Source organism: Haliotis rubra, unplaced genomic scaffold, assembly GCF_003918875.1.
Source record: "Haliotis rubra isolate DU_JTF1 unplaced genomic scaffold, ASM391887v1 Scf806, whole genome shotgun sequence".
Classification (NCBI taxonomy): Eukaryota; Metazoa; Mollusca; class Gastropoda; order Lepetellida; family Haliotidae; genus Haliotis; species Haliotis rubra.
Genome location: NW_025767531.1, coordinates 113,258 through 126,730, shown reverse-complemented (window position 1 = coordinate 126,730; position 13,473 = coordinate 113,258). Strand labels below are relative to the sequence as shown.

Sequence of the window (13,473 nt, the reverse complement as noted above, 5' to 3'; positions counted from 1 at the left end):
CAGGGTTATAAAGAAGAAGAGCGAGGAAGGGTTCGAGCCAGTGTACTTGGACGAGACCTTGGTCAATGCATCGCATACTGCCAGTAGTCAGTGGGTACCCGATGGGGGTGATAAGGGGTCACGTAGAAAGCTGCCTCTAGGGAAAGGAGAGAGACTAATCATTCTCCATGCTGGTTGCTCCAGCAAAGGCTTTCTCCCAGGCTGCGACTTGGTATTCAGGGCAAAGTCCACAGATAACAGAGACTACCATTCCGAGATGAATGGTGCGGTTTTCCTCGATTGGGTTAAAAACAAGCTGGTACCAGCTCTACCAGAGAAGTCTTTTATCGAATGGACAATGCCCCATACCACAGCGTGCAGGACCCCGACAGTAAAGCCCCGACATCGAACAGTCGAAAAGGTGATATGATATCATGGCTCGACAAATTTCAGATCGCACGCCCGTCAAAGGCAACGAAGCCTCAGCTATATGAGATCATAAAACCCCACAAAGGTGAGCCTTTCTTCAAAGTTGACAGTTACATAAAAAGTAAGGGTCACGATATTCTGCGACTTCCACCCTATCACTGTGACCTTAACCCCATTGGAATGATATGGCGTATTGTCAAAGGAGATGTAGCCAGATCAAACACAACTTTTAGATTACGTGACGTAGAGGTTTTGGTTAAGGAATCCCTTAACAAAATCATGCCTGAAACTTCGCAAAACTGTGTCAACAAGGTAGCTAACGTCATTGAACAAGGTTACTGGCCTCGGGATGGCTTACAACAGGCAACTGTGGCACGACTTGTCATCCCTTTAAGTCGTGAGTATGACACTACAACAGACGAGGAACCGACAGGTCTCCCGGAATAGATTTTGAGATGTCCCCCGCCATGACTGGCTGTTCCGTTTCTGCGGTTTCACCCCGCCGCGACAGATAACAACTTTTGCGTATTCAATATTTGGTGGAGTCCGGAAAATTTTCAAATATCAGAAAGCTGTTGGGTATTAGTAAATGATAAACATGTGTACTATTTATATTTATGTGGCTATTTTGTACAACGATAAAGTTTGCAATTCATCGGTCGTTTCTGACTCAAACGGACTGTAGTATTAAGGTACACGGTATATACAAAAAATAAGTATATAAAAGCTCTTTCCGTTTGGCTAAAAAAAAAGGACAGGTTCTGGCAGTATAAGAAACAATCCCTGGTGTACTTAAAATGCGGATAAATTTATCACAGTCCGATAAAACAGTAAAATCATCCCATAGGTCTTGACAAATGTTTAAAAGACTTTCACTTTCTACAGCAAAGACGGGGCAAATTAAAAGTGCGTGTAGTTCATCTTCAAGCTGGTTTGTACAATTAAAACAATTCCGATTTTCCAGGGGAAAGTTTTCATACCGTCCAGTTCCAATACGTAAAGGTGCAACTCCACATCTGAACTTTGCCAATACACTTTGGTGTTGTCTCGGAATGGGGCGTTTTAAATATGGTTCAGTGGAGTAGGTAGACTTGAAAGATCTGTATGTGTGTAGTTTGTTTCTACCGTTTCGTCCAGTCTCTGATTGGATCTGTGTCTCCCAAGAAGTTATATATTTGTCCAGATTAACTGTCTTAACGATATTAACAAATAGGCGGCTTTCCACGTGATTAAAGTTGCTATATGTTCCTAATCATTCTTCTGCACAAACTGTAACATTCTATTATTCCAGTTCTTTCTTGTTGAGGTATCGGCCCAATCAAAAATTGTTCTATTTAATCTCTGTCGTCTCATGTTGTTGAATCTTGCCCACAGTCTTGCGACACTTGATCACTGTCTGACTACAGGGGGTGTCCATCCAGATTCACCATATACTTTCCAATTCCAAGACAGTAAGGTATAGCCCGGTGGTGAATAGCGTTGATACATGAATATTGACTTGTTCTCCATACTGGCGATCCATATTCCATCACAGGCCAGACCATGGAGTCATAAAGTTTGGTGAAAACATTAAAGGGGAGATCACCCAAACTTTTGGATTTTGCAATAAGCAGTCCAAGCGCTCTGCTCGCAGATTTGGATGCGGCTTTTGCCATGTCGTTGTAGCTGAGGTGCTCGGTTAAAAGTACTCCTAAATATTAATAATTGTCCACCACAGATAATGCTTTATCTCCGCATTTAAATGGTACAGATGTTCTGTCAACAGACTAACCTCTGAACTGGATGACTTTTGATTTATCCTGGTTTATACACACATCATAGGATGCACGCCACTCATCAAGTACAGTTAAAAGTTGGTTAAGATCTTCTTCGTTTTCAGCTATAAGAACGAGGTCATCTGCGTATGCCAAAATAATAATGTTGAAGTCACCACATTGAACTCCTAGCCCGACTGCGTTGATGTTCTTCACCAGGTCGTTGATATAGGGGTTCAATAGTAAAGGAGACAGAATGCATCCTTGTTTCAGACCTCTGTTAACACTAAACCATGGAGTAGTTGATATAGGGGTTAAATAGTAAAGGAGACAGAATGCATCCTTGTTTCAGACCTCTATTAACACTAAACCATGGAGTAGTTGATATAGGGGTTAAATAGTAAAGGAGACAGAATGCATCCTTGTTTCAGACCTCTATTAACACTAAACCATGGAGTTGTTGATATAGGGGTTAAATAGTAAAGGAGACAGAATGCATCCTTGTTTCAGACCTCTATTAACACTAAACCATGGAGTAGTTGATATAGGGGTTAAATAGTAAAGGAGACAGAATGCATCCTTGTTTCAGACCTCTATTAACACTAAACCATGGAGTTGTTGATATAGGGGTTAAATAGTAAAGGAGACAGAATGCATCCTTTTTCAGACCTCTATTAACACTAAACCATGGAGTAGTTGATATAGGGGTTAAATAGTAAAGGAGACAGAATGCATCCTTGTTTCAGACCTCTATTAACACTGAACCATGGTTTAGTTGATATAGGGGTTAAATAGTAAAGGAGACAGAATGCATCCTTGTTTCAGACCTCTATTAACACTAAACCATGGAGTAGTTGATATAGGGGTTAAATAGTAAAGGAGACAGAATGCATCCTTGTTTCAGACCTCTATTAACACTAAACCATGGAGTTGTTGATATAGGGGTTAAATAGTAAAGGAGACAGAATGCATCCTTGTTTCAGACCTCTATTAACACTAAACCATGGAGTAGTTGATATAGGGGTTAAATAGTAAAGGAGACAGAATGCATCCTTATTTCAGACCTCTATTAACACTAAACCATGGAGTTGTTGATATAGGGGTTAAATAGTAAAGGAGACAGAATGCATCCTTGTTTCAGACCTCTATTAACACTAAACCATGGAGTAGTTGATATAGGGGTTAAATAGTAAAGGAGACAGAATGCATCCTTGTTTCAGACCTCTATTAACACTGAACCATGGTTTAGTTGATATAGGGGTTAAATAGTAAAGGAGACAGAATGCATCCTTGTTTCAGACCTCTATTAACACTAAACCATGGAGTAGTTGATATAGGGGTTAAATAGTAAAGGAGACAGAATGCATCCTTGTTTCAGACCTCTATTAACACTAAACCATGGAGTAGTTGATATACAGGTTAAATAGTAAAGGAGACAGAATGCATCCTTTTTTCAGACCTCTATGAACACTAAACCATGGAGTAATTGATATAGGGGTTAAATAGTAAAGGAGACAGAATGCATCCTTGTTTCAGACCTCTATTAACACTAAACCATGGAGTAGTTGATATAGGGGTTAAAAAGTAAAGGAGACAGAATGCATCCTTGTTTCAGACCTCTATTAACACTAAACCATGGAGTTGTTGATATAGGGGCTAAATAGTAAAGGAGACAGAATGCATCCTTGTTTCAGACCTCTATTAACACTAAACCATGGAGTTGTTGATATAGGGGTTAAATAGTAAAGGAGACAAAATGCATCCTTGTTTCAGACTTCTATTAACACTAAACCATGGAGTAGTTGATATAGGGGTTAAATAGTAAAGGAGACAGAATGCATCCTTGTTTCAGACCTCTATTAACACTAAACCATGGAGTAGTTGATATAGGGGTTAAATAGTAAAGGAGACAGAATGCATCCTTGTTTCAGACCTCTATTAACACTGAACCATGGTTTAGTTGATATAGGGGTTAAATAGTAAAGGAGACAGAATGCATCCTTGTTTCAGACCTCTATTAACACTAAACCATGGAGTTGTTGATATAGGGGTTAAATAGTAAAGGAGACAGAATGCATCCTTGTTTCAGACCTCTATTAACACTAAACCATGGAGTAGTTGATATAGGGGTTAAATAGTAAAGGAGACAGAATGCATCCTTTTTTCAGACCTCTATTAACACTAAACCATGGAGTAGTTGATATAGGGGTTAAATAGTAAAGGAGACAAAATGCATCCTTGTTTCAGACCTCTATTAACACTAAACCATGGAGTTGTTGATATAGGGGTTAAATAGTAAAGGAGACAAAATGCATCCTTGTTTCAGACCTCTATTAACACTAAACCATGGAGTAGTTGATATAGGGGTTAAATAGTAAAGGGGACAAAATACATCCTTGTTTCAGACCCCTATGAACACTAAACCATTTAGTAGTTGATATAGGGGTAACTATCGTAAAAACTCTCTACACGTATATTTCTTGTAGAGTTATCTGGTGGCAGGTAGCACACACATATGTGATTAACACGTCTGTTTACCTTGTTACATAGAGCTAAGCAAAGTATGCCTTCAAAAGAATTGTCTTTTACTGATACTTCATATGAGCTCAAAAGTTCAGTTCTGATCAGAAAGCCGACCCCTCCTGTCCCTCGTGTTGCACGTACATGGAGTAGGTCACGGTTATGTCCATTCCATGTATAGCCTTGCACCTCTATAGTGTCTGAACATCGAAGATGTGTCTCTGTTATTCCGAAAACATCACAGTCCAAATGTTTTTCTACACACATTTGTCTTAACATAGTATTTTGGGAATGAGTATCTGTTTTCCAACCTTTGACATTCCAGCACCCGGCCTTCAGCTAATGATGACGTTTCGGGGTTAAAATGTTGTCCGCATGAGGCACAATATAAATTTTCATGCTGGTGCCAAGAACCTTGAAGTCTTTCTATGGCCCTCTCAACATGGATTCTCACCCTAGATAGTTGCCGACCTGTTTCAATGTCCTTGGGACACAGTTGTGCCTTGCCTTTGGTAAAAGCAGGAATTGCGAGTTGTGCACCACATGCTGCAAGCTGATATAAAAGATCCACGATCTGCCAAAACAAAATCGCCATGTTCTAACAACTGAAGAAAACGAGACCTCTGAGTTATCAACTTGTCTGATAACTCTGCAATTTTTGTATGTTCTCTTAATAACATTCGGCATATGACGAATCACTTCCTCTTTGTCAGGCCACTGTATAAGGAAGGTTAATTTCTTCGCTAAAGGTGGCAGTGTAGATTTGATAAGGTCAGTGACATGCTGACTTGAGACTCCCGAACCTGTTAGTCCACATCAACTGTGTTCAGTCTTATACCCCGTTTACATAGACACTTTTTACTCACATGTGTATATTTGCATATGGAGTATATGTGCATGCGCAAGTAAAAGTATATTTACTTTGCGTTTACATGAAAAATTAGAACCTATATGTATTTTATATGGTCATGTGTTTTTGTCTCGTTTTGAGTTTTCACATCTGAGGCAAATATATCATACATGGTGGAGAGATATATGTTGAAGCGAACATATCAAGATTTTCCAATGCTTCTGAACTCTGCACTTATTTTGGCTTTATCGATACACAGATATGTTTGGAAGAAAGAGAGATCAAGTCATTGGTGGCAAAACACTGTCAAAATGGCATTTTCAGATAATGAATGGGTTGAAAATTTTGAACCTTCTCTGTGAAAAACTTCACCCTTTTCTGCATAAAGACTAAAATTCAGTGATTTGCTTAATGTTGACCACAAAGTTAACATAGTTGTATACTGGCTAGCAACTTCGACAGACTACAGAACAATCGGTTTGGAGTATCACAAAGTCACTGTATATATTTGTGTTAATGATGTGTGCACCGCCTGGGTGGAGCATCTCCTGCCCAAGTATGTGAAGTTTTAAGAACGTGAGGACTTGAAAACTGCAGGGGATTCCCAAATTGTGCTGGATGTATAGATGGCACTCATACCCCTGTTATTGGTCCAACAGAAACCCATGGCGACAGGGGGTGGGTGACCACAGGTACCTGTTCACAGATATCACAGTTGGTTGGCCTGGCCAGGTACATGACGCTTGAGTATTTGAAATTTCAAATTTTTCTATTGAGGTGAAACGAGGAATATCTTACCAGAATGGAACGATAGACTCCTACAAGCCATGGCAAAGCAGTCACCATGCCCATTCTCCTCACTGGAGATGCTGCTTACCCGTTGAAGACCCGTATAAAACCATATACCAGCCACGCAACCTTATTACCTTCACAGAAAGATTTCAGCTTCAGGTTGAGTCATGCCAGGATGACAATTGAGAACTCATTCGAAATAATTATCTATTTCTGTCATATTTATATAGGTATGCAACCGCACAGGGTGCAATTTGACATATATGCAAAAATACTTTTGCACTACCTCCAGAGGTAGTGCAAATTTACTCCCAGTGTAAATTTGAACACATGTGTAATTGCGTTTACATGGACACATAAATATACTTACGTGTGTACATTTACTCACATATGCAAATGTGTCCATGTAAACGGGGTATTAGTTTCATCAACACCAACATTGGAACACTTGTAGGGTTCAGCTTCATGGATGTTGGCAAAACAGAGGTACAAAACTGCACCAACCATAAAAAAGCAGCATGTGTTTGGATACCAGTATAAAAGACAGTCCTTGCATCTCTTGTTTCCCCTAGCTAAGAATGCATCTCCAAATTTAGCACTTCCAAGTTTGATCCTTGTTTCTCTCAAATCATCCTGCAGCATGAATAAACGAAACATCACGCTGCAATCCCCCCGACCGAGCTGGCGATGATCCGAGAAAGTTTCGATTTGTCTACACCTGTCGGCCTATTCAATAAAGTATGGTTTGACATAACTCTTGGATTCGCCCGTCCGGGTAATGAAAACCAGACATCACTTCGCTCATCGTCTTTTCAGGTCTCCGTTGATGAAGATGGCTGTGAATATATTGAAATGGCACACTCGGAACTCACAAAAAATCACCGTGGCAATTTGACAGATTCCATTGAGCCAAATAAAAGGATCTATGCCACTGGTGACGCGCAATGTCCTGTTTCATCCTTCAAATCGTACAAAGCCCACAGGAATCCCAACTGTTAGAATGGTGTTCTTTCAACATCCAAATACTGTCGTCGATATCCTCGAATCTGTTTGGTACACCTCACGGTGCGTTGGCAAGAATTCACTGTCACAAATCATGAAAAACATCTCCAAGAAATACTAAGTTGCCACACACGTACACGAATCACTACCTTCGCGCAACAGCCGTCACTTTGCTACCCAGTTCCGGAATCGAAACAAATGCCAACGCGTCGATTCTCGTGCCGTTGCCACTGTTTGATCTAGGCCCTCTTCACTCAAGTTCTTCCATTGTGTCCGTGATTTGGGAATATTTCAGGGCATACGCAATTCTACCACAAATGACACCTTCGTTAATCAACAGTAGGCCTAACTTGACAAGATCAAATCCATGTGGTCATCCTTGACTGGACCACGCTACGTAAGATTACACGATGTAGAGAAGGTAGCATATAAGACATGTAATATGTTACTCATGAAGTTTAATTTAAAAAAAATGACTGAATACATTTTGTTTTATGCATTATATTGACAGGTATTCATTTCTAACATGACGTAACCTATCTCCCCATTATACAATAGCTATATTGATACTGACAGTTTGGACCACGCACTCCACTGATGGCGATGTTTACTGATTACATCCAGGTCGTTCCAAACTCATAATCTGGTTAGATGATAAACAAGAAACGCTCATATCCACAACTATAAAGTATGAACTTCTTTCCCCATACGGGCCTATGACGTTACGCATATTCATAATGTGATGGTATGAATCAGAACTGTGATATTATATGATTTGTATTTCTTTCTCAGTGACATCTCGGGACAATCACAATACAACAGTCCAGGCGGGCAGTGATGTTGTATTAGAGTGTACAGGTGAGGTATTGCGAACAGGCATTTGGTACAAAGATGGCGGGGACTACGCTGTAGATATTGTAAACCAGAATAATAAATGTATGCTACGCCAGGGACGTGACAAGCTGCCTGGCCTGTCACTGGGAGATACAGACTGCACCAAACATGCTCTCAAAATCTCCAACATCAGTACGGTGCACGAGGGATCATGGAAGTGTAAAGTCGGGACATCCACCAAGAAGGTCCATGTCCATGTTATGGCATCACCTGCAGGTATTATCAGACATTATCAGTTTTCTAGCTTTGATGTCCACTCGCATTCGAATAATGTACCTCTTAAGATAGCCTTACCATATCCAGTGAATGGAGAACGTTGTTTTCTTTGTACGACTGCCGTCAGTCTCTAAAGGACATTCGGGGCGGTGGAGTAGCCTAGTGGTTAAGGCGTTCTCTCGTCACGCCGAAGATCCGGGTTCGATTCCCCACATGGGTACAATGTGTTAATCCCAGTTCTGGTGTCCCCGCCGTGATATTGCTGGAATATTGCTAAAAGCGGCGTAAAACCAAACTCACTCACTCACTCTAGAGGACATTCAGAAGATTAAAAAACTCTCACAGCTTCCATATCATTCAATGGCAACTCCAACCTGTTATTTATCTTTGCGTTATGCCCATATAACCAACAAGATGTCTTCTCTAAACTTTTTCCAGTTACTTTGACTTACTCAAAGGTACAATTCTCATGGACAGGACTATTACGATTTTTGTTTCTAACACTAACCTATATTAACCTAGACTTCACCACCAGCCGGAAGCACATGTATAGCAACATAGTAGGGCTCTTAACAGAGAGTACATTCAGACGTATTCTGTATTGCAATACGTTGTACTTTCCGTCACTCTTTAAAAGATATAGAGAACTGGGATACCACACACATGTTCTAATCGCTTTTTGACACATTTGATCGTTTTCTTCATCTGTAATAACTGCTCATATTTTGTTAACGTCTCAGAAACAACAACTGTAAAAACAACGAGTGTCTCATCGTTGACAACACCAACATCAGAATCAACATCCCACGTCACAGCTACGGCTGGTGTCCCTGGCTCTACTCCTGACGCAACTACTAAGTCGACAGCCCCTGACACAGATACACGCAATGCTGGGTATACGACTGAAGGCAGAACCCAGGACTCGGTAAATCCCCAAACACCATCTGTGACTTCCATGATAACCATCCTAGGTGGAACTGTTGGGGGCGCCCTGGTCCTACTGGCTGCTATCATCACCGTCTGCTGTTTACGTCGATCAAAGAAAGAAAAACAAAACAATGGCTGTAAGTACTGTATTCTGTACCAGGGAATGATGGAGCGAGTTTGGTTTAATGACGCTTCCAAAAGTATTTCACAGGCTACGTGGTGTACATATGACGTGCACGGGTTGTCTCGAACGCCACTTTTAGCTGTGTACAAGTTCTCTCATGTCGTGTCAGGTTGGTGTGGGAGGAAAGACCGAGGTCATGTCTGTCATGGAGGTCATGTCTGTCATATCTGTCGTGGAGGCCATACCTGTCATGGGGGTCATGTCTGTCATGGACGTCATGTCTGTCATGTCTACCAAGCAGGTCATATCTCTCATGGAGATCATGTCTGCCATGGAGGCCATGTCTCTCATGGAGGCCATGTCTGTCATGGACGCCATGTCTGTCATTGAGGCCATGTCGGTCATCGATGCAATGCCTGTCATTGAGGTCATGTCTGTCATGGAGGTTAATTCTGTCATGGAGGTCATATCTGTCATGGAGGTCATGTCTGTCATTTAGGTCATGTCTGTCATGGAGGTCATATATGTCGTGGAGGTCATGTCTGTAATGGAGGTCATGTCTGTCATGGAGGTCATGTCTGTAATGGAGGCCATGTCTGTGATGGAGGTCATGTCTGTAATGGAAACCATGTCTGCCATGGAGGCCATGCCTGTGATGGAGGTCATGTCTGTCATGGAGGTCATGTCTGTCATGGAGGTCATGTCTATCATGGAGGCCATGTCTCTCACGGAGGCCATGTCTGTCATTGACGCCATGGCTGTCATTGAGGCCATGTTTGTCATGAAGGTCAGGTCTCTCATGGAGGTCGTGTCTGTCATGGAGGTCATGTCTGTCATGGACGTCATGTCTGTCATGGAGGCCATGTATGTCATGGAGGTCACGTCTGTTATTGAGGCCATGTTTGTCATAGAGGTCATGTTTGTCATGGAGGTCATGGAGGTCATATCTGTCATGGAGGCCATGTCTGTCATGGAGGTCATGTCTCTCATTGAGGCCATGTCTGTAATGGAAGCCATGTCTGTCATGGAAGCCATGTCTCTCTTGGAGGCCATGTCTGTCATGGAGGCCATGCCTGTGATGGAGGTCATGTCTGTCATGGAGGTCATGTCTATCATGGAGGCCATGTCTCTCACGGAGGCCATGTCTGTCATTGACGCCATGGCTGTCATTGAGGCCATGTTTGTCATGAAGGTCAGGTCTCTCATGGAGGTCGTGTCTGTCATGGAGGTCATGTCTGTCATGGACGTCATGTCTGTCATGGAGGCCATGTATGTCATGGAGGTCACGTCTGTTATTGAGGCCATGTTTGTCATAGAGGTCATGTTTGTCATGGAGGTCATGTTTGTCATGGAGGCCATGTCGGCCATTGAGGCCATGTTTGTCACCGAGGCCATGTCTGTCTTGGAGGTCATGCCTGTAACGGAGGTCATGCCTGTGATGGAGGCTATGCCTGTCATGGAGGCCATCCTTGTCATGGACGATGTCTGTCATGAAGGCCATGCCTGTCATGGAGGTCATGGAGGTCATGTCTGTCATGGAGGTCATATCTGTCAAGGAGGTCATGTATGTAATGTAGGTCATGTCTGTCATGGAGGTCATATCTGTCATGGAGGTCATGTCTGTGATGGAGGCCATGTCTGTGATGGAGGCCGTGTCTGTCATGGAGGTCATATCTGTCATGGAGGTCATATCTGTCATGGAGGTCACGCATGTAATGGAAGTCATGTCTGTCATGGAGGTCATAACTGTTATGGAGGTCATGTTTGTGATTGAGGCCATGTCTGTCATGGAGGTCATGTCTGTCAAGGAGGTCATGTCTGTCATGAAGGCCATGTGTGTCATGAAGGTCACGTCTGTTATTGAGGCCATGTTTGTCAAAGAGGTCATGTCTGTCATGGAAGCCATGTCTGTCATGGAGGTCATGTCTCTCATTGAGGTCATGTCTGTCATGGAGGCCATGTCTGTAATAAAGGCCATATCTCTCATGGAGGCCATGTCTGTCATGGAGACCATGGAGGTCATTGAGGCCATGTTTGTCATCGAGGCCATGTCTGTCTTGGAGGTCATGCCTGTAACGGAGGTCATGCCTGTGATGGAGGCTATGCCTGTCATGGAGGCCATGCTTGTCATGGAGTCCATGTCTGTCATGGAGGTCATGTCTGTCATGGAGGTCATGCGTGTCATGGAGGTCATGGTCATACCTGTCATGGTCATCATGCCTGTCATGGAGGCCATGTCTGTCATGGAGGTCATGTCTGTCATGGACGCCATGTGGGTCATGGAGGTCATGTCTCTCATTGAGGTCAAATCTGTCATGTAGGCCATGTCTGTAATAGAGGCCATATCTCACATGGAGGCCATGCCTGTCATGGAGGCCATATCTGTCATGGAGGTCAGGTCTGTCATGAAGGTCAGGCCTGTCATAGAGGTCTTGCCTGTCATGGAGGTCATGTCTGTCATGGAGGTCATGCCTCTCATGGAGGCCATGTCGACCATTGAGGACATGTCTGTCATCGAGGACATGTCTCTCATGGAGATTATGTCTGTTATGGAGATCATATCTGTCATGGAGTTGATGTATGTTATGGAGGTCATGTCTGTCATTGAGGTCATATCTGTCATGGAGGTCATGTCTGTCATGGAGGCCATTGTCTGTCATGGAGGCCATTTGTGTCATGGAGGCCGTGTCTGTCATGGAGGTCATATCTGTCATGGAGGTCATGTCTGTCATGGAGGTCATCTCTCCTTGTGGAGACCATGTTTGTCATTGATGTCATGTCTGTCATGTCTGTCATGTCTGTGATGGAGGCGATGTCTGTCATGGAGGTCATGTCTGTCATGGAGGCCATACCTGTCATGAAGGCCATATCTGTGATTGATTCCATATGTCTCATGGAGGCCATGTCTGTCATGGAGGTCATGCATATCATGGAGGTCATGCCTCTCATGGATTTCATGTCTGTCATGGAGGTCATGCATCTCAAGGGGGCCATGTCGGTCATGGATGTCATGTCTGTCATGGAAGCCATGTCTGTCGTGGAGGCCACGCCTGTCATGGAGGCCATGCCTGTGATGGAGTTCATGCCAGTGATGGAGGTCCTGCCTGTCATGGAGGTCATGCCTGTCATGGAGGTCATGTCTGTATTGGAGGCCATGTGGGTCATTGAGGTTATGCATCATGGAGGCAATGTCTGTCATTGAGGTCATGTCTCATGGAGGCCATGTCTGTCATTGATGTCACGTCTGTTATGGAGGCCATGTCTGTCATTGAGGTCATGTCTATCATGGAGGTCACTTTTGAAATGGAGGCGATGTCTCTCATTGAGGTCATGTCTGTTGTGGAGGTCATATCTGTCATGTAGGTCATGTATGTAATGGAGGTCATATCTGTGTAGGAGGTCATTTCTGTCATGGAGGCTATGTCTGTTATGGAGGCCATGTCTGTTGTGGAGGTCATGTATGGAATGGAGGCCATGCCTGTCATGGAGGTCATGGTTCTGTCATGGAGGTCATGTCTATCGTGGAGGTCATGTCAGTCTTGGAGGCCCTGTTTGTCATGGAGGTCATGTCTATCATGAAGGTTATGTTTGACATGAAGGCGATGTCTGTCATGGAGGTGATGTCTCTGATGGAGGTTATGTATATAATGGAGGTCATGTCTGTCATTGAGGTCATATCTGTCATTGAGCTCATGTATATGTGATAGAGGCCATATCTGTCGTAGAGATCATGTCTGTCATGGAGGCCATGTCTGTCATGGAGGTCATGTATGTCATGGAGGTCATATCTGTGATGGAGGTCATGTCTGTCATGGAAGTCATGTCTGTTGTGGAGGTCATGTCTGTCATGGAGGCCATGTCTGTCATGGAGGTTATGCCTGTCATGGAGGTCATGTCTGTATTGGAGGCCATGTGAGTCATTGAGGTCATGTCTCATGGAGACCATATCTGTCATGGAGGCCATGTCTGTCATGGAGGTCATGTCT

General features: G+C 43.1%; 1 protein-coding gene across 1 annotated transcript in view; it reads left to right on the top strand.

Moving 5' to 3' along the window:
* Positions 1-13,473, top strand: part of LOC124261732 — a 95,437-nt gene that overhangs the window by 69,048 nt on the left and 12,916 nt on the right. The window contains exons 2-3 of the mRNA XM_046696084.1: positions 8,119-8,436; positions 9,177-9,500. Coding sequence (XP_046552040.1) covers positions 8,265-8,436; positions 9,177-9,500 — 496 coding nt within the window. The 5' untranslated portion in view covers positions 8,119-8,264. The remainder of the gene's footprint in view (positions 1-8,118; positions 8,437-9,176; positions 9,501-13,473) is intronic.